The sequence below is a fragment of the Perca flavescens genome, chromosome 10 (assembly GCF_004354835.1).
Source record: "Perca flavescens isolate YP-PL-M2 chromosome 10, PFLA_1.0, whole genome shotgun sequence".
Lineage (NCBI taxonomy): Eukaryota > Metazoa > Chordata > Actinopteri > Perciformes > Percidae > Perca > Perca flavescens.
The window spans coordinates 37,381,395-37,404,177 of record NC_041340.1 but is presented as its reverse complement, the minus strand read 5'-3'; the positions used below and the strand labels follow the sequence as shown (position 1 = coordinate 37,404,177).

The following is a 22,783-nucleotide window of genomic DNA, read 5'->3' as shown; positions in this document are numbered from 1 at the left end:
TCATCATTAATTATTGTTACAACACAAAACTACAATGCATTCTCAGCCATTGGTTTAATTTTTTAATTCCACATATATGCTATGAACTAAATACACAGTATATGGTCTCATACAATGTATGAAAGCCAAAACAACAAAAAAGAAACACATCTACATCAGTCTACTAATTAAGGCAATTCAATGCAACACAGTGTAGTGTGATGCAGTTCAGGCAGCCTTTTGTTTATAACTAATTGACTCATCTTCATTTGTCCTATGGAATTATCAGAGAAATATCAGATACAGGCTTTGTATTGTCACTTCTACATGTTAATATATTAGAAGCCATCCATGCATGATCAAAAATAGCTTTTAGTAAAGAGTGTGATACAAAGAAGAATTTCTGGTTCCTAACTCAACTGCTTTTGGGTCACTTTCATATATGTGATACAAAAGCTTCGGTTTAGATTGGTTTAGATCCAGGCAGTGGTAACTGGTATTGGCTCTCAAATGAGAAGGTAGAGCAGCTTCAAGGATGGTGAAATAATAAACCATGCAGCAGCTTGGAACCAGCACTCAGAGAAAGAGATAGTAAAGCCAGTAGAGGATATTGACAAAGAGAAACGCTGTGGGGAAAACGGTACGAGCGCGGCGATCGATGTTGTGCGGATTTTCCACAGTGAAGGCAGATGCTGCCCTACGTGACACGTCCTTCACTGAAGACAAGCTGCAGCCCTGTCCTGACACCTTCTCTTTAGATAAGACATTGTTCCTAGTGGCACTGTTTGCTGACCGCCCGGTGAGTTCCTCTGCAGTGGAGCCGATCTCAACAGACTGGTTTGGTTGGTTGGAGCTGACGATGGGGATGGAGCCGTTTCCATTGGATTCACTGAACTCCCTCAGAAGATCCTGACAGACAGACAGGCATGCAGACAGACAGACAATCACAATGTTTTCATTATCTTAGATGTCTTAAGTTTAGTTTCCACTTCATATTTAAATGTTCATATTTTCCTCACCCTGTATACATCCTCGATGGTCTGGTTCTGCATGTTATAGAAGTGAGCACAGGCGTACTCCACCAGTGCACCAAAGATGAAGGTGAAGCAGATTCCCAGGTAAACATCTATGGCTTTGATGAAGCAGTTGGCATTGGGCAGGGAGGTGCGGGCGCCCATCATCAGTGTGGTCATTGTGAGGACTGTTGTTACCCCTGGAGAATACATCACAGCAGGGTTGCTGGTGTTGTTTTCATAATGTAAGATAGTGGTTGAACCTCTAATGTATTGGTCATTGTAATTATTTCTGCTATTACTCTTTCATCCCATTGGTTACTGGTGTCAGTACACCATGTAAGGGTCGAATCATGTGTTGAAATGTGTTTTAAAGTGATGATGTATTAATATTTATATTCTTATGAATGCAGGACAGTTATAAACGTTATACATTGCTGAACATGGTGCGTCCTTTACAGCTGACTTCTTCATTCGATAATCAGTTGACATACGCCTGCAGGAGTTATTGAGTGGCTAAGGTGAGGGTATTCATATTTTCTGTAAGTTAAAACATGTAAACACATGTTTTTTAAATGTTTTATTAAGACAGCAATTGGATTTGTTTTCAATGTTGACAATAATCAGATTTGTGCTGCATAATACAGGATAAAGTTTAAATATATGGCATTCAAATACATTCTCTCTGCTTTATGCGTAATTGTCTGACTGTGTCTGTGAGATGGTATGTTATTGAGTCATACATAAGGTCATACAGTGAATCAATATAATGAGTAATTTTTATGATAGTAATTCAAATGAATGCACTAACATCATAATACTTTAACCTATAGTGAATTGCAGTAAGAGTTCTGGTACTGACCAATACAAACCCTAGCTGGGACAGAGGACTGGCTGATCCAGAAAGAGACCCAGGAGAGAACCACCAGCAGGATGGAGGGAACATACGTCTCCAAAATAAAGAACAGCACGTTTCTACGCAGTGCGAAATGCAACACCAGCTTGGGGTATTGTCCTGCATGAAGAGACCCAAAAAGACACAGCTTCTTAAAAAGAGACAGATTTTAAAGACGACGTATTACATTTGTGCTCTACAAGAGGTTTATATATAACGCTGTTACTGCCACAACAAAAGAATTCAACTCAGTTGTGACCATTAACATATTAAAGGACACCATACCTGTTGTGAATATGTTACATTCCATTCTGTGAAAAACTCTGAATAAAGCCTTTCTCATCTGTTTTCATTTGTATCATAAATTGTAACACTGTTTTTCCTTCCTGAAGATTTATCTGTGATACTACCTTGAACCAATCCTCAACTCCTTTGGAGCCTCCTTCTTATCTGTATACTCTCACGTGATCTAAGTGAATGGAGCAATTGTTAGAAAAAGTACATGTCCTTGTGTGTCTCATTAAAGTGTAAATTGCAGGTTAAATTTTTCATGAAGTTAAGCAATGTGTTTATTAAACATAAAGATTAGAGCCGCCCACCATTGTTTTGTATGGCTTTTTATAACAAAATGCTGAATATAATATGAAAAGTTGGTATTTTTTACAGTGGTTTTAAGCACTCCCCCTCCCTTCCACTAGGCGGGGTGTGACGTCATAAGAGGGACTCCAAGACTAGAGTTACCGTTAGCTAGTCTAATGTCTAGTAGGCTAGCAGTTATATTGGAGACCTAGCTAAAATGGTAAACTATTGTGTTTGTGCGGGATGTCCGAGTACATCAGAAACAGGGCAGAGGGTCCACCAAGACAAACAGCTGATTGGTGCCTGGGGGAGATTAGTGGCTACAAAGTGGGCTGATTTTACTGCTGCCTCTGGGACCCCCTCTCTCCTCTGCTGCTGCGCTGTGGCTCTGTGTGTGTGTGTGTGTGTGTGTGTGTGTGTGTGTGTGTGTGTGTGTGTGTGTGTGTGTGTGTGTGTGTGTGAAAGACGGTTGGCCAGCGAGGTTGTCAGGTGCTTGTTGAGTTTATCTCCGAAAAGACAGTTGACCGAGCGAGACTGTCCGAGCGACGAGCCAGCGGCCGGGGCAGGCGCTGCTGGTTGTCGGGTTACTTTATGGAGCTTCTCAACTCTGAAAACTTTTAAGCAAATTGTCAATTCAGCAACCGTTTTAGGAAGACTGCCTATATTTGAAATCTAAACAGTTAATTTCTATGAACCTAAAACGTTCTCAGAAGTGAATTTAGTGATGAATAAGATGTCGAAAATGGATAAAATTGTCCCGTTGTTGGCCTGTCTATGTCCCGCTATGGGTTGCTACTCCCTCTTATGACATCATCACCCAGTTACTGTAAAAAACATGCTACCTTTGAAGAAACCCCAATAAATGTTATTTTAACGCATTTTAAGACAGAAATGTTTAAATACATACATATTGAGCACTTTATTTACATATGAATTGGTTGTGGTGGTTAACCTGCACTTTACACTTTAAACCTTTAAAACACATGCTGAACCCTGCTTCGTGTCACTATGTTCCCCGAGCTCGCCACTGATCTCAGAATCAAGTCACAGATGTAAGGCCAGTAGATAACAGGATACCAAACACAAAACTATCTCGATCGGATTGTTCCCTAACAATACCAGAGGACTGGTTTAAAGCAAAATGATTTCAATCACAAAAACAAACTACTGCCAAACGGAACAAAAGAAGGGAAAAAGCCTGGACCAACCTAAAAAACTTTCAAAATAGTGTATAATATAATAGTGCGCGTAGCAAAAGCCAATTGTAAGGGGGATTGTGGGAGTTGAAGTGTCCTACCTGTCTCATACACAGCCTCTGACACTGATGTATAGTAGCTCTCTACGCTGTACTGAGCCAGCCGCAGGATGTCAAGACCCTTGACTGAATCATTCCCTCTGGTCCAGTAGAACACCACATCCTGCAGGTTGTAGCCCCCTGACCACATACACACACACACACACACACACACACATACATACATACACAGAGACAGACAGACACAAGGTTTGATGAATCTGACCTGCTGGGGATAGCATCGTCTCTTCAGTTCGATACTCACGACATTGATGATGATGATGATGATGATGATGATGATGATGCTGATGCTGATGGTGATATGATGAGTATGTGACGTATGGTGATGTATGTCCATCTACACACTTGATGGAGGGTTGATGGAGTTCCCAGGTACTCACAGCTCTCCAGCTGCAGGGTGCACACCTGTCTGTCCATGGGGTACTTGGTCAGGTCCATGTTGCAGGCAATTGTAGCCGTGATGCTGTTGTGTATTCATAGCAAGATCATTAGAAACCTGTGACACGGTTTATCCTTTGATGTACGACCAGGCAGTAATGAACTAGTGAACACAAAGAACTCTCCCGACAACAACAGTCAAAAGAACAAAGACTCATATCTGATGTGTCAGACATTTCTGTATCCAATGCATTCATTATGTATAAGCAGTGTTGGGGAGTAACGGAATACATGTAACGGCGTTACGTATTCAGAATACAAATTATGAGTAACTGTATTCCGTTACAGTTACAATTTAAATAGTTGGTATTTAGAATACAGTTACATTGTTAAAATCAGTGGATTACATGACGATACTTCTCTGTTTCACGAGTTTATTCACTCTGAATAAATTAAGGCAACTTAATGCATTTTCCAGAAGCCCCGATATGAAATAGAAAAAAATAGCTATTTGCGTGATCAGTCACAATGGAGTCGGAACGGGCACACTATCTTGGAAATTCAAACAGCATTTCACATGAAAGAAGGAAGAGGGAGAATGAAATACAGCTAACTGGGCCGTGCAGCCTCTGCTTGCCAGCAACCAGCCTCCTTTCAGCTCCACATTACTCCACCTCCGACCTGAAGAAGCATCTTAAAGTAAGTTCTTTCTTTAATTAGCCGAGGGTAGTCGTCTGCTGTAGTTTTACTGCTCACCTTGCTATTTTAACATTGACGTGGGACTTTACATTCTCCTATACGTATACGTGCTGATGTACTAGCTCCAGAGCCGTTTAAAGACTGACAGCACCGTTTGACATGCTAACTAACGTTAGCTAAAATTAGCTCGTGGTAGCTTAGACCGCGGTTAGATTTTTGTAGTATGCAGTTCGGGACTACCAATACAATAATCTATCTGCTTGTTCAGGTACACATTGAGCCAGTTGGAATAAAAAGAACACACCATTATAGGCCTGTTTAGTAAGCTGGATGGGATGGTCACATTCCTACACTCATAAAACGCAATTCAATGTGGAAGTAATCCTGAAGTAATCCAAGTATTCAGAATACATTACTCAGATTGAGTAACGTAACGGAATACGTTACAAATTACATTTGTGGGCATGTATTGTGTATTCTGTAACGAAATACGTTTTGAAAGTATCCTTCCCAACACTGTGTATAAGACTCCATTGACAGTGATAAACCAAAATGTGACTCTACTCAAGAAGAATAAGGAACCCATTGCACCCTACTGCCCTTTCTGTCCTAATTAAAGCTGTCTAGTCATAACAATGCTGTTTTGTATCAGGGTGACATATTTTGACTGTGGCCATCTGCCAATCTGCTAATCTTCTTTAACACAATCTGAACAGTTTGAAGGGCACAGTAAAACACACAAATTCCGTGGCATTCCCTTAATGTATGACTAAGTGATGATGCATAAGTGTTTTTATTTTTTTATTTAGTAGAACCCAAGGCCAATTTGCGGTTGATTAACACAACAGTCATGAAAACAGCATGAAATGGGTGAGTGTAAATGAGTACATTTCCCTTGCTTTCCTTTCTGTTTTCATCTTCTTGCATTTTTCAGTGAGTGTAACCCTTTTATTTGCTCGTCTTCCAGATCAATTTCCTCATACGAGCTCAGCAGAATCTGCAAAAGTACCAAATGTCAGTAAATGTTAAATCGATAAACATAAACCTGTACCGTAGGGCGTAGAGAACAGTTCCGTTGCTGAATATACGTATGAGGCGGTTTTCCACTGTGACGTCATGCAGGAAGGAGCGCTTGGAGTCAGGGATGAAGGTGTCAGGGATCCAGAGCAGGGACACGAGGCGTCCATCCACGCTGACGCTCTCATTTCCCGGGAACACCAGCCTGGAGTCTCGCCAGCGCTGACGAAGGAAGATGGTTGCAGTGTAGTCCTAAAAAGGTTTTGTAAAGAAGACTTTTATTCTCATTCATTCACCCACTCGCACAAAAACAAAGTAGGACGAGTGTAGGCTACCATGTTGATTTCAGAGATGGCATCAATGCTGGCGATGTCAAGGCTCATCCCGATTTCCACAGGGCCCTCTAGCACGAGCAAGACAGAGACACAGGGAGATTTGGAAACAAGTCTGTTTTCAAATGAAATGAAACAAACACTTATCAAGCTCATTCCTACCATTGAAATTAGGTCTGAGGTAGCGGTTGTATCCTTTCATCAACTTCTGAATCGTCGGCTGAAGCTGAGAGTCGTTCCATTCTCCCCAGCTGTTGCTAGAATACATACAACCGCTGACGTCAATAAAGATATAAGGGGAAATGGATCATAAAAGTTGGAGCAGAAGATACATAAATATCAACGTCAGCATGTGTTCTGAAACCTGTACGTTAGTTTTCGACCGCAGGTCTCTCACCCATGTGTGCAGCTCAGGCAGAGCGTCAGGAGCAGCAGCAGCAGTACAGACATCGTGGATCAGCGCCTGTGCTGACAAACAAAAACGCATAAACCCACAAATCTGTCTCCTGCACAATTTACATTATATGGGGTAGCATTGTTTCACCATAGGGTGGCAGCACCTAACCAAATGTGACCCCAAACCTCAGGGGAAATTTGCAGCCTAGCAGCCATTCTCACCCTCTGGTGTTATAAAACTGTCTCCCTGCCCTCATACTTGTAACAATGTGGGGGCAGCGTATATATCAATCTCTGCCTCCCTGCCCCATAAATATATCAGTGACTGCTTAAGAATACAGAAAGAGATAACGAAGCCGTGAGTGCACCTACCTACCTATTTACATGGTCTGTCACCTGCTGATTTATGTGGTTTATTCCCAAAGCCCCCCTGATAATTAATCCTGTCTCTAACTCATCAAGGATTCCCCTTTATTGTCTCTTTTATTATAGTTACTCACTCATCTTCTCTTGCATATAGTTAGGCTAATAGATTCTTAGTCCTCCTTATGTGTTACTTTCATCCAAATAATCAAAATCTATCATTCATTTGTTTGTGTTTCCAGGTATTCCCATCACATTGAAAAGCTCCCAGGACCTCAGCAAAGCATTTCCATTAAATTCCAATGTATTATTTACACAGCTCTGCCAATGTGATTAATGACGCATATGAACACTATTTATTTCCTCTTTCTAATGGCCATAATGAAAGTTAAAGAGCCATAGAATGTCATTCGGTTGTTTTTCTACACATGCCAGTTGATGATTCATCCACGCAACGATATGTTTCATGAGTTATCTTATTTACCGCCTTGCAGCTTCGGCTAAAGTCTCAGCTGATTATTTGTGCTGGTTTATGCATGCTCTCTTCCTTCTCTCATTCTTCTTTCACACTCCTTATCAGCTCTTTTCCTTCAGCCATGTTTCAGCTAATAGATTTATAATATATCTCTTTATTTCTTTTCTTTACATTTGCTCAGTCTGTGCATGCACATGCCAAAGAAATATGTATTTATACATCCCATCTTGTTAAAAAAAATATGTTTCCACACAATGTTCTCATTCTCAGGTTTGGTCTCATCACGGCTCTCTCTTTCTCCTACCTGTTTCAGTCTTCTGGTTTCCTGTTTCCACCTCTGGTCACTCCTCTTCTCTTTCCACTCTTCCTTTTGTTTCCTTCCCCACTCTTCTGTCTCCCTTTGTCCCAGATGTTGTGAGTGGCTGAGATTTCTGTCCTTCTTTTGTTATTAATGATAATATCGCAGTGCTTCTTCCACCTAAAGATAGACAACAGTTGCTTCTATCATTTGGTCCTGGTGTGGGGGCTACTGTTGCTTGTTTTCTTGTTTGTGCATCTCCTTCCTACTCTCTACACAGCTGGATTCATCTCTCCACTGAGCCTCTGTGCACCCCCTCCCTCTATCTCTCTCTCTCTCTCTCTCTCTCTCCTTAGTTTATGCCACTCACCCTCTCATTCGCACTCCATCTCTCCCCTATTTTTTACTGCCCCCTACCTCCACACACACACACACACACACACACACACACACATACTGTATGCACACACATAAACATCCAGTTTGATCTACCATATCACTTCTTTTCTTTTCCCTCATTCGCCTCCTCCCACACATTCTTATTCTTTTGGCCCTTAATCTCTATCTACCTCCCCACCCTCCAATTTACTCTGACACTGCACCTCCTTCTGGGCTTCAAAGCTCTGTCTCCTTCCCTCATGCCCTCTCCCTCCTCAACTCCAACTCCGTTCCCTTACATCAGTATCATCATTTGAATTAGTTTCCTCTCAGCTCTGTTTCCTATCTCTCGCCACTTCCATAAAATAGCCATGTGGCCCCCATATGAGATAAAAAACAACAAGTAAGACTACTTTTCTCTATTTGGCTCTCAAAAAACCTTATTGAAAATGGCATCCATGGGGTGTCTCCCCTCCTGCAGATTACTCCTCTAGCCCTGAGAGCTGCTGATGTCCACATTTGGGTCATTGAAAATGTATTGAACCTCTTAATATTGCGTGGTGGTGACGGTGATGACTTATCCACACACAACAGTCAACCGCAGCCCATAGACCAAAGCACTTTTTGTGCTAAACGGTCGATCTTTCGGCTCCAGCACCTTTGACATTTTGTCATTAATCTGGTATATGCTCATAATTTTTTCAAGATTCTACTCTAACAGCCTGACCCCGATGGCCCACTGCTGGGAGTTCCAGCATGTGTAAGAAAGCCTTGAGGGTTTACAGACTAATAACGCCTTATGAGATTTCAGCACAGGCTATCAACCTGCTGCAGTCTATTGTGTTCCCCAGCCTGTGTTCCCCAGTACTGACTACTGATGATAACTGCTTGCTAGCAAACTCTTTCTAAATTAAGTGCATCAGTAACTGTAGTTATAAAGCTCTCCTATTTTTTATTTCATGCTCTGGTGGCTGTATTCGTGGACAAACAGTCTTTTTACATTTCATGTTAATGGTGAGGAGCGCTGTGGAATGAACATAAGATAATCTGATTTGCATCCACCATGTGAATCAGTGTGCACATAGAGTCAGAGTCCCTGACAGTGAAAGAGACAAATTGAGACGTTTGTGAAGCACCTGAGGGGGAGGATGTCAATGTTTGATCCGTGTGTTAGGGGGCTAATGTATAATTATAGCCAGACAAGCGATGTCGGAGGGGCAGACAACTCAGTGTTAGTCAGCATCCACCTGGCTGCCTCTGCCTACCTGCCTGCATGGTAACATCTGCCTGGGATTCAGTATGTTTTCCTTTTTAATTCTCTCACCGCTTAAATGCCCTTGTTTATCCATAGCTGTCCACCTGTCCATTTCTCTAACCCCTTCATTAGCTAGCTCAAATTGAATTATTTCCTGAATCCAAACATAATTACTTTGAAGCTAGTAATAACTAACAACTTTCAAGGAACTTTACACATAATTTCTCATTTGTAGAGGATGCAGATTTCTGCATTTAATGCTGGGCTTGCATTAGGTGTGTGTTTATGTATGTGCTACACTGCAGGGCATAGCCTTGCTGATTAAGGTCCATAAATCAGTATCTGGTCACTTTTAACCACTTAGTTCATTTTTCATTTGAAATGCAATCAGTTATCCTTGGCGAACAAATACACACAGCAAGTGTCCTTCCTAGTTGTGTGTCACTCATCTCTACTATTGCTCCTTCAATAGCCCTCCATCCATCATCCATCCATTTTACTCAAAAAATCATGGACACATCCTCCCCCATCATCTTCTGTCCAGCCAGCCAAGAACACTTAATGCTGCACTTTGGTTTCTTTCCAATCAATCCCCTGTTGCATAACCTACTTTCTCTAAATATCTTTGCCTCTCTGTATTCAACTTCATTTCCATTTCTCCATCTGTGGGTCTCCCTGTCTCTCTATCAGAATAAATAAGCATTATGATGCACCAAGTAATGTTCATGTCCACAGCGGCACCAGGAAAAGGAAACGTCATGGCCCACGCTTTGGCCCAGTGGCTTGCTGTCATGTGGCAAATGGAAATGTCACAGAACTGCTCATGAGACGGACAGTGATAAATCTCTCCTGAGTGACTGTGACGGCTGCCATGTCCATGTATGAATTCAAGTGACGTAGACTCTGGGCCCTGTTTGCTCGCCTCGGCTCTGAGCCAGCTGTCATGTCTCCCCATGTGTCCACTGGAAGTGGATAAAGTGTTTTCTGTTGTCATTCTTCAGTGGACGGGAAATTATAATTTAACATTCCTCTCAACTCTCTGTTTCCCAGAAGGTCTGCCCACTCCGGCTCTGTTGTCTTGTGTCCCAGGCCTTATCTGAGGCAGAGCTTAACGCAGTTCTTCTTTTGAGACACTCTTATTCTTTCTCAGTCTGTATATATATATATATATATATATATATATATTATATTTATTGCACTTGTTGATCCCTTGTTGATTTCACTGTCGGGGTAGAAGTTCCTCTCAGGCACAGACATCTCATAAAGACTGTCGCGTTATTGGCCCCTATATTTCAATATTCACCCTTTCATCTCTTTGCAGTCACAGTTTTGGTTTAGTCTTGTTATCCTTTCCCTGTGTATGATCACAAGTGTGACATTAGCTGTATGGTCCCTCAAGAACAGTTTAGTCACAAAAGTATAATTAAAATGCTTTGAAGCCAATGTTTATAGAGCATGGCACAATATTCTGTTTGGGACTGGGAGCACAAACCAAACTACCCTACTGTACACTGCATTTGGAGCATCAGTGAAAAACCTCATTAAAAGCACACACAAAAATCAGACTTAAGCATAAATAAAGTCCAGACTTACCACCTATCGAGGATTTGACAAAGCATATTGTAGGTTAAGGTGTCTGTTGAGTATGTTTATCCTTTTTGCCCCCACCCAAAAATAAATAAATTAATGAAAAGGGCACATGATGTTTTGTCTTGTATGCCGTGTGCAAAATTAATTATGTACTGTATTATTAATAGCGCAGGACACACACTGAAGAGTGACGTAGTCATTTAAATCGAGCCAAAGTTATAAAGATGAGCAAAAAAGAAAATTATTTGGTTTTTTTTTTACAGTCAGAGCCCCACTACAATCGTTTTTTGATTTCTTAGAAAAGCAGCTGCTTTATCACTCGCCTATGAAAATTTGTAACCCATCCCAGATAAGAATAGATGCTTACTTACTGCCTGGTTGTTAAGATCTTATTTTCTGTCTTTAGCCAGCTGCCACTTGAAATGGCGGGGAGGTTATTCAAGCTTTAAACCAATGATGTGAGATAATTATCTTCAGGAAAGGCAAACTAACACTGTGACTCCATGTAAAGTCAGACATCCAGTAAGACCTAGACCAGGCACGGCGTAATGGGCAAGTGGGTAAGTGGGTGGGCCTAGGCCCACCCACTTTTCAACAGGCCCACCCAAAACATTTCCTCAAAAAACATTAATTAATTAATATATTCTAATTTGGTGAAGAATTATTAAAAATCGGCAAATAATCTCATAATTTGTGCTAAAATTGACTAAATGTTTAGTTTTCGAAAACAATTTAAAAAAACTGGTCATGTCTATTTTTATGTTTCTGCGCAAGTTCAGCAGACAGTGAGGTTCGGATCGGATGTAGCTTGTCGGTATGCTAGGCTAGCTCCCAGTGATCTGAGAGTGTGAAAATCATTTCCAGTAAAGGACAAGGTTGCAACAGTCGTTGTTTAGGTACCTTAAACGTGCATGAACGTTTCTCAGAGTCATCGCTGCAACCAGGAGATGAAGGAGAGCTGAGATCCTCAACGCCGAGCACATCTTTGTCTCGGCCACCGCAGGATGCTAACGCGTTAGCGCGACCAGCGCCGGTGCTAGTGCCTTTGCCTCTGCCTCGCGAGTGGATGATATAGCCCCTATGGATATAACCCTGTGGATGTGGATCGGTCTTCCGTGGATGAGCCCGCAACTCAACCAGTGCTAAAGTATCCGGTCACTTCTTCTGCTTTAGGGAGTTTAATTGTGTAGGACCGCCAGAGGATAACACTAAGGTATGTGGCTACTCTGCCTGTATTATATTATGTCGTTATATGAGATCTATGGATTAAAATAATCAATTAATAACCCGCTACAGAAGCTGCAGGCGCAGTTCTATTTCTATAACAGCTTGTTACTGTTGTCAAGTTGTTTTTCCCTCATGGTTTTCTCTTGTTATGGCCAATAATGCTTTAGGGCTATTAATGCGATTTATTTATTTTTGTTAAACATGTTTTTAACATGAATCATCACACTAAAGTAAGGAAATAACGTGAGTCTTGTTTTACATGACAGATGACGTTGTCAATGAACACGTTCTGTGGCCGAGTATTGATTGAAACTGTCGGGCAGTGTTGTTGATCTGTATATTGTTGAAAACTTAAAACAATTGAAAAGAATTGTGAAATATTCGGCCTCATGTTATACGAGCAGAACTAACGTTTTTAATTTAAGACCCACCCACAATTGGTCTGGCCCATCCAAAACTGGAATCCTGGCGCCGTGCCTGACCTAGACACTTTGATCAGAAATATAGCTGGTAGCGCTAAGGAAATTTGCATGATTTTAACAGACTGTAATCTTAGTCTCCACATAATAACACTCAATTACCCATCTACCTCCAATGCTATCTTTATCAAACTACCATTGATCCCTTTAACCTCAGGGATAAACTCACACACTCTGTAATAGGCAAATTTTGTGTTGATACAATAATAATATGGATTTTACCCTGTATTACACTAATACTGCATTCATGGTGGCCAAGTGCAGGTTCAGGAGAAGAAAAACAGCACGAGCCGTACTCTCCTGGCCATGTAGCGCCTGCTCTGCGCTCAGGTCAACTCAGGCTCGCTGGTATCAGAGCTGTCAGCAGCAGAGAAGACTGAAAGCTCCTCTCTATGGACAGGATATACAAAGCCAGTGCTATAGGACTTCTCTATTCCCCTAAGCTATCAGAATAGCTAACCACTTGCATCTAGGGTGTTTCAGCGCCAATTAGAGTTTGCAATCTTTTACTTAATCAATAAATCTCAGTGCCATGGGATAATGACAGAACATGACAAGAATTTCAAAGTAGGGTTTTATGTTTGCAGATGCTTTGAAACGCAAATGTGAGCGTTGAGCTACAAGGCACCAGTGGGACGCGTTAACTGCAGGTGGATGTAGTGTGGAGAAATAGGTGGAAGCTGAGATTGTGTGTGAATATACTCCAAGGACGGCAACGCCAAGGCGGGAAAGCTTCCTAAATAGAGACTGGCGCTTCAGGAAAAAACATTTCCATCGTTATTAGCCATGCTGAGTAGTCTAGGTCATTGACTGTCTCTGCCTCTATTTTTTGTTCCTGTTTCCACTCTTTGTTGTCATTGTTGTGGTCCGATAACGAGCCTCTTTTCCTTCCTTTTCTCTTTTTTCCAACATTGCTATGTAAGCCGATGAGAAAACTCTCGTAAAAGGATAATGGATTAGTTTGACTATTGACATTTTGAGAAATACGCTTATTCACTTCCTTGCCGTGAGTTAGAAAACAAGATTAACACCACTCTTATTTCTGTATGACAAATATGAAGCTATTGCTAGCAGCTGGTTAGCTTAGCATAAAGACTGAAAACAGCTAGCCTGTCTCTGTCCAAAAGATAATATAAATGATCTGCCAACACCTCTTACACTCACATTTTATATTTAACACTATATATCTAGTTGGTTTAATCTGTACAAATCAGAAGTGCAAAAACAACACTGTCAATTTACAGGGGGGAAACAACCCTGTAAAATGACGAGGTGTCGTTTTTTACACCTTGTTTCTTTGTACGGAATAAACAAATGAGATATTCAGGGCTTTAGATTCACTTTTTTAATCACCAGCCAATCAGATCTAGCCAATTTTTTTTTTCAATGGAAAATAAACCGCTGAATACATTTCAGCATCCTTGTTTCTTTAAAAATATCTGTTTGGGTTGATGGTTGGTAGATCAAATAAACATTTACTTTACTCTTTTCCTAACTTATTTTACTACGTCATTTCAGCTCCTCTGGTGGGTTTTGGTCCGTTCCATTCCTTTCCAAGCCAGACACACACCAAACCGCCCAAATGTCTTGCCGGAAAACAGAGCCATCTGTAAAGACTGAGCAGCCGGCCGATTAAAAACCGACGCTTCGCTTCATTCATCAGCGGCCAAATTGGCTCGTAACTTTACAATGTTATACCAGCCAAAGTTAATTTTTTACCGGCATTTACTGAACATATTAATTTGTGAGCTTTAGAAATGCTGGCAGCTTGTTATCTTCGGACAGAGCCAGGCTAGCTGTTGCCCTGCTTCCAGTCTTCCCAGCGCTATAAGCTAACGCACAGCTAGCAGTAGCTTCATATTTATATTGACCTCTTTTTTAAACCTTCCTTTCTCTTTACCATCGCTCACTGTCTGTCTCTTCTCTCCTCAGTTGTCTACCTCTATCTGTTATCAGCAGGCAGTCCTCCTTTTGACAGTCACGTTCAGTGTTTTGTCAGAGTGCTCCGGCCTGTTTTTATCGAGTCACTGAAGTGTGACTCCATAATCTCGACCGGGGAAAAGGACATGTCAAGGTTGGAAACACACTCAGAGATCTGTGGTGCTGATGGGGTTTATTCCAGCTTATTGTACACTGTGCACCTTTTAGGTTAATTACAGTATGACTAATTTTCTCTCCATTGATTTTCTTTCCTTCAGACCTGCATCTCTGTATTCATAGCTCTAGTATTGACCACCCAAATATGTAATTCCGTGTTTGTAGTTAGTTTATCATGCCACTTCTTACCTTTTGTCAAATCAGTCCACTGACCCGTAGTCTCCTTCCAGAATACCCCCTCTCCCCGGAGCAAGTCCTGTCCCTTTTGCCTTGCTTAAAATTCCGATGAGTGGAGTGTCAGGAGTGGTTATCGTCTGGGTGGCATCTCATTTCATTTCACGGGACAGGTGAGCAGGGAATTTCTTCCCTTGTCACCTTTATCCTGCCAGCTGTGATGGGAAGAAGAAAACAATGCCGATCAGGGTCCCCATAGTGTGTGTATTTGTGTTGTGTATGTGTGAAGTCTACTTTTGTGATTCTTTGTCTTTTTTTAAATTCTTGTAAACTAGCTAACTCTGCTGTTTTGTTAATTGGTTCATATATTAACCATATGGTTTATATATTTTTTATTGTTAATTTGTAATAGATCTCCTTTACTTTTTGAGATCAACACACCAAACATCAAACATACATCTCACTACATGAACACATCCCCCCCTCCACACACACACACTCGTCATCAGCATTTAGAAAAAAATTATTAAACAACAACCATAATATTCACAACAATACAACAAAACAATAACAAAATAGACAATTGTAAACCAAACAAACTATTATGTACATGTGATAAAATAATAAGCACATATTATAAATAGCGTATGAATCTCCACAGCACCTGGCTTCTTAGGAGCCCTTCACAAAGCTTGAGTACTTACCCATTTTCTAGTGTAGACATTCAAGCGTTTATGTAATCTTTTTTCACCACCGCCACTCTAGCCATCTCGAAAGCTCACTTCTGGGTCGAAGGAATCACTTCATTCCTTCATTCTCTTAGAAGAATCTGTCTTGATATCTGGGTCGTTGGTTCAAGTCCCCGTGCAGCCCAAGTACAGAGTGTGAACTGGTAGCTGGAGAGGTGCCAGTTCACCTCCTGGGCACTGCCGGAGTAATCAATGCGGGATCAATGAAGTATCACTTAATCTTAATCTTATCATTAAACTAGTTTGGACCCAGCTTCTTACGTGCTTATCTATCCCATTTAGGATTGACCCATTTCCTAGAACAAAAACTCTCGGGCTGAGTGGAATCTGAGTCCCTGCATTCAGACATACAGTAGGTTATCATTTATCACGGGCCTCGTGAAAGATCTCCTTTACTAAAACTTTCATTCATCTTTGCAGTAAAAATCTTAATTTTCTAAGTCATTACAGGTCAGTTGTAACTTATATTACAGATGTGTATCCCCTTGTAAGTGTTGTTAAATATGTGCTGTGTTTATGACGCATAATTAATGGAAAATTCATACTAAATGTATAGTTTATATTCATAGTCTCATACAGCAAATAAATAGGAAATGTGTTTAATGTAAAGGTTAAAATGAATGTAATGTAATAGTTAGATTTTAGTCCATTGTGTTTTTGTTTATCTCGGAACTAAAGTTCTCTCTTGTGGTTTCCACTTCTGCGGAATTTGTTGATGGACCAAAGGAGACCTAACGTGTGCACATGTTACGGCGCTCTGCTAATTAAGTTGGAGCTTCACTGTTGTCGGAGGTCAAAGCCAACTGTGAAGGATTTCCAAAGGATTTAAGAACCTCTTTTCAGGACAAGCAGCCAACGAGGTATTTTATCTTACATGTGAAACTTTGTTTATATTCACGGCAAGCGGAATTTGTACTTTATTTTCTTCGGTTAATGTATAATTAATTTGACGTGCTTACTGTGTTCATTCATGTAGTTCTCACGGCGTGACGTGGATGCATTAAGGACAGAAGAGCAAAGCATTAAACGCCCGTTTCAAAGAACCAACCTGTGTCTGTGTTGTCGTGAAGAGAACTACACCCCTTTTTCATTCACTGACTTACATTTTAGTTAAATGGAATAGTTTGACATTTTGGCAAATATGTTTATTTGCTTTCTTGCCAAAAGTAAGATAAGATAAGATCGATATACTACTCTCATATGTCCATTGAATATAGGCTGTAGCCAGCAGCTGGTTAGCTTAGCATAGAGACTGAAGACAGGGGGAAACAGCTAGCCTTGTTTAATCACAAACATGGCTGATGATGCACTCTTCTCTGTTTGTAGGGCAAAACCCGGTTCTGTGACCTCGGACTCACTTCATTTGAATTTCAATCCAGTCACTCACACAATACCGCCGTTGGTGCTGATAATAGCTTGATGTAAAATCATAAGTTGTACCTCCAACTGACAGTTAATGATAATTTCTGGGTTGCTGCATGTGACACTCAATCAAATCATTTTTTTTAATATACAGCAGAGACAGAAAATGTCTTCGACAACAGCTGCATCTTATCAGCTTTAAACATAATTCAAGCGATGAAAGGGAGTTGAAAGCAACTCAAAGTTGGTTTCTCAGAACTGCTGGCAAGCACAGGTTGACCAGCAGCGCTGGTTAATGATTCATTACCAAAGAATTGTGTGTCAGTTTAAAGAAAAAACTTTTTTCTGTCTAAACTGTGCAAAACATTTTCAAACGCATCCTTTTCTGGAGATTATTTGAGAAAAGCATTGTTTTTGAATTGTGGGCCAAAACTGAAAAAAAGAAAAGTGTATGGATGTAATGGATCGACATGCAGAAGAACATGGTGTGTGTGTGTGTGTGTGTGTGTGTGTGTGTGTGTGTGTGTGTGTGTGTGTGTGTGTGTGTGTGTGTGTGTGCGCGTGTGCGTGTGCGCGCATGATGGGACAGTGTCCTAATACTGTACTGATGTGAGCTGTCAAAGAAAGGATTTATTCCTGCAGCAATTGAAGGACCCAACTCATGCATGGTCCAGTAGAGACCTTTACACACGCACACGCACACACACACACACGCACATTCTCACATACTGGTCCTCCTTTTGCCACAGGGATAAAGACACACCAATTAGTATGCACCAGTTCATTTACTCAGGACATGGAGAAAAGCCCATTGGGGAGATGAAGGTTCAAAAGGGCAAACATTACAGTTGCACTGCAGTAAGAATAAATAGCCACACAGTTGTTTCTTGAATGTGTAATGACTTTTGAGGATATTTAAGCCACATAGCCAATTACTGGGTAACTGGCATTAAAACACAGTGTTTTGTGTTGTGGCCACAACGGAGATGAATGGGTGCAGATGCAAAAACACGAACAAATTAATTTCCCCTTGCTGGTTCTTCCACATCAATGTGCTAAATATGTAAATTAATGTGGGTGATGCATCCCCGCTATGTGAACAATATGCTTGCTTTTCAGTAATCAACACAGGCAAGCTTTCTCACTACTGTAACAGCTATACAATTTCAGTTTATTGTCACAAGGTTTTGCCATTAGGAAACACAATGTTCTCTCTGCAAATGAGAAACATGTACACTGTTTTATTCTAATAGTTTCATACAGTGTCTTAGACTTGTGTCACACTGTACATGGTTTGGGGAAGATGGGTAAAGATGTGCAGCCACTTTCTATGCTTTCTATGCAGATTTGTGTTAAGCTTGGTAAATACAAATTGTGGATGTCATTGTGTCATTGTGCATCTACTTGGGTGGGCACTGGACTTGCGTCTTGGGAAAATATATTCTGTTTAAATGATTGTCACATGGAAAGTGAATTCTTTTATTCCTGCTCGGGGAGCTTCTTGTGTTCCTTGGTGTTTTCTGAGCGTGGTCACACTTCAGTGGTTGTTTCAATACAAATTCTCTTCTATTAGTATTTGTCCTTTTTTTCTATTGCCCCCCCCATAACCCTTTCCTTCCCTGAAGCACCTTACCAGACACTCGTGAATAATTCACCTTCCTCGGCCCACATACCTGTAGATTGTATGCCCTAAACTCTGTGCTTTCATTTTATGTTTGCAGAACCACAGGTTCACAGATTGAGTTTGAAGTGAACAAGTGCCCTGTGCATTGCCATGCCTTCCACCTAACGCAATAAAGTGCAGTGAACTGGAGGTCCTGTCAAATGCATTCTGACTGATGTACCGAAGCCAATGTCCTTACCAAGAATCTGACCAAGAATCAGCTAATACAGATCATTAAACTTCCTCCAGTTTACTTATCATGTGAGTGAGTTAGATAGATAGATAGATAGATAGATAGATAGATAGATAGATACTTTATTGATCCCCACGGGGAAATTCAAGAAAGGGGAAATTCAAGAGTTACAAAGCATCAAAGACTTATTTACTTAAATTATTTGATTAAAAGGCACTAAATAGCTTTAGGGAAATCCTTATCAGTGCCTATAACCAGTGGAGTCAGACCCTTGTTTTTGTCAATGAAGTCACAGCAGTGCTTCACAACACACAGCTTATGGGGGTTTGGGAGACGGGCTTGTCTGATGTTTTCAAGCATGCAGAACCAACAGTTTTATCAAAATGTTAACTGTAATTCATCAAGTGGGTGTGATGTTGAATCCAGGTGACCTCCAGGCACCGACAATAACACAATACCTTCAGACTGAAAACTTTATATTATGATGTCCTCTATGAAAAAAAAAGTAGAAGCTTAGACGACTTCTGGCATATTTAGTCATTCTCAATGTGCAGCCACAAAACAAAAACACATTTTCTCTCCCTCTTTTCTAAAATATAAGACAACATGAAGCCTCCAGGTGAAAAGATTTTGCAGAGATTGTGTGGACACTTACATTTGCTGCAAATAACTTCTCTGTTTGTTTACAACATAATAGTGTGTCAGTAGTTTCAAAAAGACCTACTGTACGGTTAGTCCTTTGATTTCTTATTGTGTGGCCTGATACTGCAGCCACACATGGATTAAACTTTAATAAATCTGTTAACGTTTTTTGCAAATCATCAGATAACCATGTATGTTTAGCTGTATCACATTCTTTACTGAATAATTTCCACTGTGTTTTGATGCTTGTACAAATAGAGGAGGAGGAGAAGGAGGAGGAGGAAGCAGAGAGCTGTCACTCAGACATTTTTATGAGCACTACAATCATTGTTCATAACCTAAAAACTAAAATAAACATATAAAAGAAACTACAGTTTTCTCTCAGAATACTAAAAACAGTGAGGTTTGGGTTACAGTCCAAACACCACAGCTTTTGCATCATCACCCTGCAGAGATGTGACATTTTCAAGAAAAACTACTTTCTTTCAGGTCTGTACCAAATTAGCTACTATTATAATAAGCATGAGCATGGCCCTTCTTATGCTGACATCTGCTAGAGGCAAAATTGCGGGTGCAGATTTCATATCTGAAGGTTAATGGCCACATTTTTCAGACTGGGAACTTAGTTGTTTATTTTTCTTTCATTCTTTGATGAGTTTTTCTGCTGAACAATTTATCTTCTAAATGGACACAGTTTGGAACACTCTTACGCTGTCTGGTCCGGTTTCAGAGCTGGTTTAACTAGTAAACAGATACAATCCTCTCCTTGCATGCTAAAATACAGCCTACATATTTGAGATCCTTCAAGACATTTTTGTTCATTTATTTGCAAACAAGCAATTGTTGTAAATGCTTTACTTAAAACTTGATTGCTTTCTGGTGTAATTGTTTTTTGAATATCAGATTTTTAGTTTTCTATTTTGTTCTTAATTACTATTCATACATTTTGTAATGATTATTTTGGTGAGGTCTAGGCGGGGGTGTGGGGTGGGGGAGGTTAGTATGTGAGTGAATGTGTATGTTGTACTGTAATGTCTTGTCCTTTGTACTGTCCAGTCCTATCGAGGACCCTCTCGAAAATGAGAGGATACATCTCAAGAGGTATTCCTCGTTAAATAAATAAATTCAGCTGGCATGTGGAGGACCTGCGTGCATTAAACTGGGCTTTATACTCAGAGAGTGATTTTATTTCTTGTTCAATCCAGAAGGAATAATATTAGATCAAGCTTCCTGAGAGAAATATTAATGACACTATTAGATTTCCTGTTCGCCTTTATCAAGGTAGCCAGGCATTCTTGGGGGGCCACAGCATCGTCAGAGGTGATAACTGAAAAAAAACAAAAAACAGAAGACTTTCACTTAAGCTCTTACTGTATCATTTTCCAAGCAGTTTCCTTCATATAATACAGTTGTTGGGATATTTCAGTCTGGACCAAAGTGATGGAGTGACCAACTGACTGACAGACCTACATGCCATCACTAGAGCATGGCTGAAAAGGACTGATTATTCTTAATCCTTTTTAAATCTTCGCTGATTCTGAATGACAGCACAGACTGTGTCCAGTACTCCACGTCTCCTGTTAACCCACCCTATCGGGCAAACTGTGACAAAGTTCAATTGTCTGTTTACCATTATTCAATAAACGTATAAAAGGACCGAAGGGTTACATTACAAAGGGCTTTCAATGTCTTAGATCCCCCATTCAGTTCAGCAGATGTCCAATAAGACGTATACACTTTATTCCCACCTTCTTCTCCCTCCCTCACTGCAAAGCCCTGTTCATATCGCCATGTTTACTGCATGTTGACATGGAAAATATTTTAGGGTGAAATAGCCATGATTCATATATACACACTCTCACTGTGCTCTGTGTTTGTCTTTAAACTTCACTTTTCCCCAAATCGTGTATATAAGCCATGTTTAGGAAGGGGAGATCACTTATCACTGGAGTTTCAGACACCTGGAAGCATTATTTTACACAGAAGGAGCTGCTATATCTTTTTTAATACTTTTCCATGGAGAACATTAATGGCAAACTGGGACTTTTTCTACTTTTTAAACTGGGACTAAGATTGCTTGACATAGATTATGGCAACTTGGCCAGTGTCTGAGTATTAGGGCATTGTCGTCAAGAGTTATGTTGAAGAGCAATGTTTTTTCTTGCATTCAATACTATCATGTTGAAAATGTGAGATTTCAAAGTAAGAGTATTTCATGTATGTTCAATTTCTGTCAACAGCACTTCCATACAAGTTGTAGTGTAAGAAATTGTACGAATTCTAGCACTTTCTAACGTTGACCTCTAAAGCGCACAAAAACAGAAAAGGTTGTTCATTGACTTCCAGATAAAGGGCAAGGTATTTCACTCCTTTCGTCACCTGTATGCGTGTGTCTGGAGTGTGTGTGTGTGTTTACACATAACAGCAAGCTGGTAATGCAGAGCTGGAGCACTGAGCATGACGACATGTCTCCAGGCTTGACGTTCTCTTGCACCGTTTACTAAACAGCCTTGATAGGACATGACTGTTTTAGTAAAAACAGAAGGTGCGTGTGGCGTGTTGTGGGTTGATTTGCTACCAGGACAGTTAGCTTTCCGTTCAGGTAGCGGTTATCCAAAGTCAAGCAGTAGTATCTCCTCACTTCAGAGGGAATAAACTTTACGAGCCGTCAGACATTACAAACTCTTCATCCAGCACACAGTCAGGTGTGGAATCCTTTTTACACCGCAATAATCAGGACAGTTCTTAAACACACAAATCTCTCCTGCACAGCAGCTCTGGTGTAATGGTTCTCTGTCTGAGTTTATATTATAAACACCACACGCCTGTGTGCCCTGCACTGCACTAAAGCGCACACACATACACATTAACAATATGTGTGTGGGGTGTGCGTTCCGTTAGCTCGGCAGGTGTGTGGAAGACTGCCACGAGCCAGGCGGCAGGTGGAGATGAGGACTTATAGATTTTAATGATATCACTCTGTTGAGCAATAATTCTACTGCCTAAGGCAGTGAAGGTCCAGAGCTACAGTAACATGTGATTGATGGATGCTGTGTTGGGTAGCCCTGAATCATAGAGAAACTAGCTGAAACTATAGTTTGTTCTCCTATGTGTCACAGCTGTACTCTCAAACTGAATGCACTATAAGTTCAAGAAAGCAGACATTTAGACAGATGAGAGTTGTTAAGGAGGGTTTGAATGTTGTTTGTACATAGGGATGGATGTTATACCACGT

At 40.7% G+C, this 22,783-nt stretch overlaps 1 protein-coding gene and 2 long non-coding RNA genes across 4 annotated transcripts; 2 read left to right on the top strand and 1 right to left on the bottom strand.

The window, feature by feature from the left end:
* Positions 1 to 128: 128 nt before the first annotated feature.
* Positions 129 to 15,188, bottom strand: gabrp (gamma-aminobutyric acid type A receptor subunit pi). The gene is made up of 11 exons (XM_028589666.1): positions 14,955 to 15,188; positions 7,746 to 7,919; positions 6,605 to 6,675; positions 6,370 to 6,464; positions 6,211 to 6,278; positions 5,910 to 6,127; positions 4,162 to 4,244; positions 3,764 to 3,901; positions 1,855 to 2,007; positions 999 to 1,192; positions 129 to 888 (listed from the first exon to the last, which is right to left on the bottom strand). Exons 3-11 carry the CDS (start codon positions 6,655 to 6,657, stop codon positions 556 to 558), a joined length of 1,335 nt encoding a protein of 444 aa, XP_028445467.1. The 5' UTR covers positions 6,658 to 6,675; positions 7,746 to 7,919; positions 14,955 to 15,188; the 3' UTR covers positions 129 to 555.
* LOC114562952 (uncharacterized) lies at positions 4,820 to 10,555 on the top strand. Its single transcript, XR_003693558.1, has 5 exons — positions 4,820 to 4,858; positions 5,668 to 5,728; positions 5,826 to 5,872; positions 5,981 to 6,135; positions 7,209 to 10,555. It is a non-coding gene; the product is annotated as an uncharacterized LOC114562952 (long non-coding RNA).
* LOC114562954 (uncharacterized) lies at positions 12,139 to 16,553 on the top strand. 2 transcript variants are annotated; one of them, XR_003693560.1, is made up of 5 exons: positions 12,139 to 12,175; positions 14,601 to 14,742; positions 14,996 to 15,112; positions 15,971 to 16,040; positions 16,415 to 16,553. It is a non-coding gene; the product is annotated as an uncharacterized LOC114562954 (long non-coding RNA). The 2 variants fall into 2 exon arrangements; XR_003693559.1 differs by lacking the exon at positions 12,139 to 12,175 and having other exon boundaries at positions 13,927 to 14,742.
* Positions 16,554 to 22,783: the final 6,230 nt, after the last annotated feature.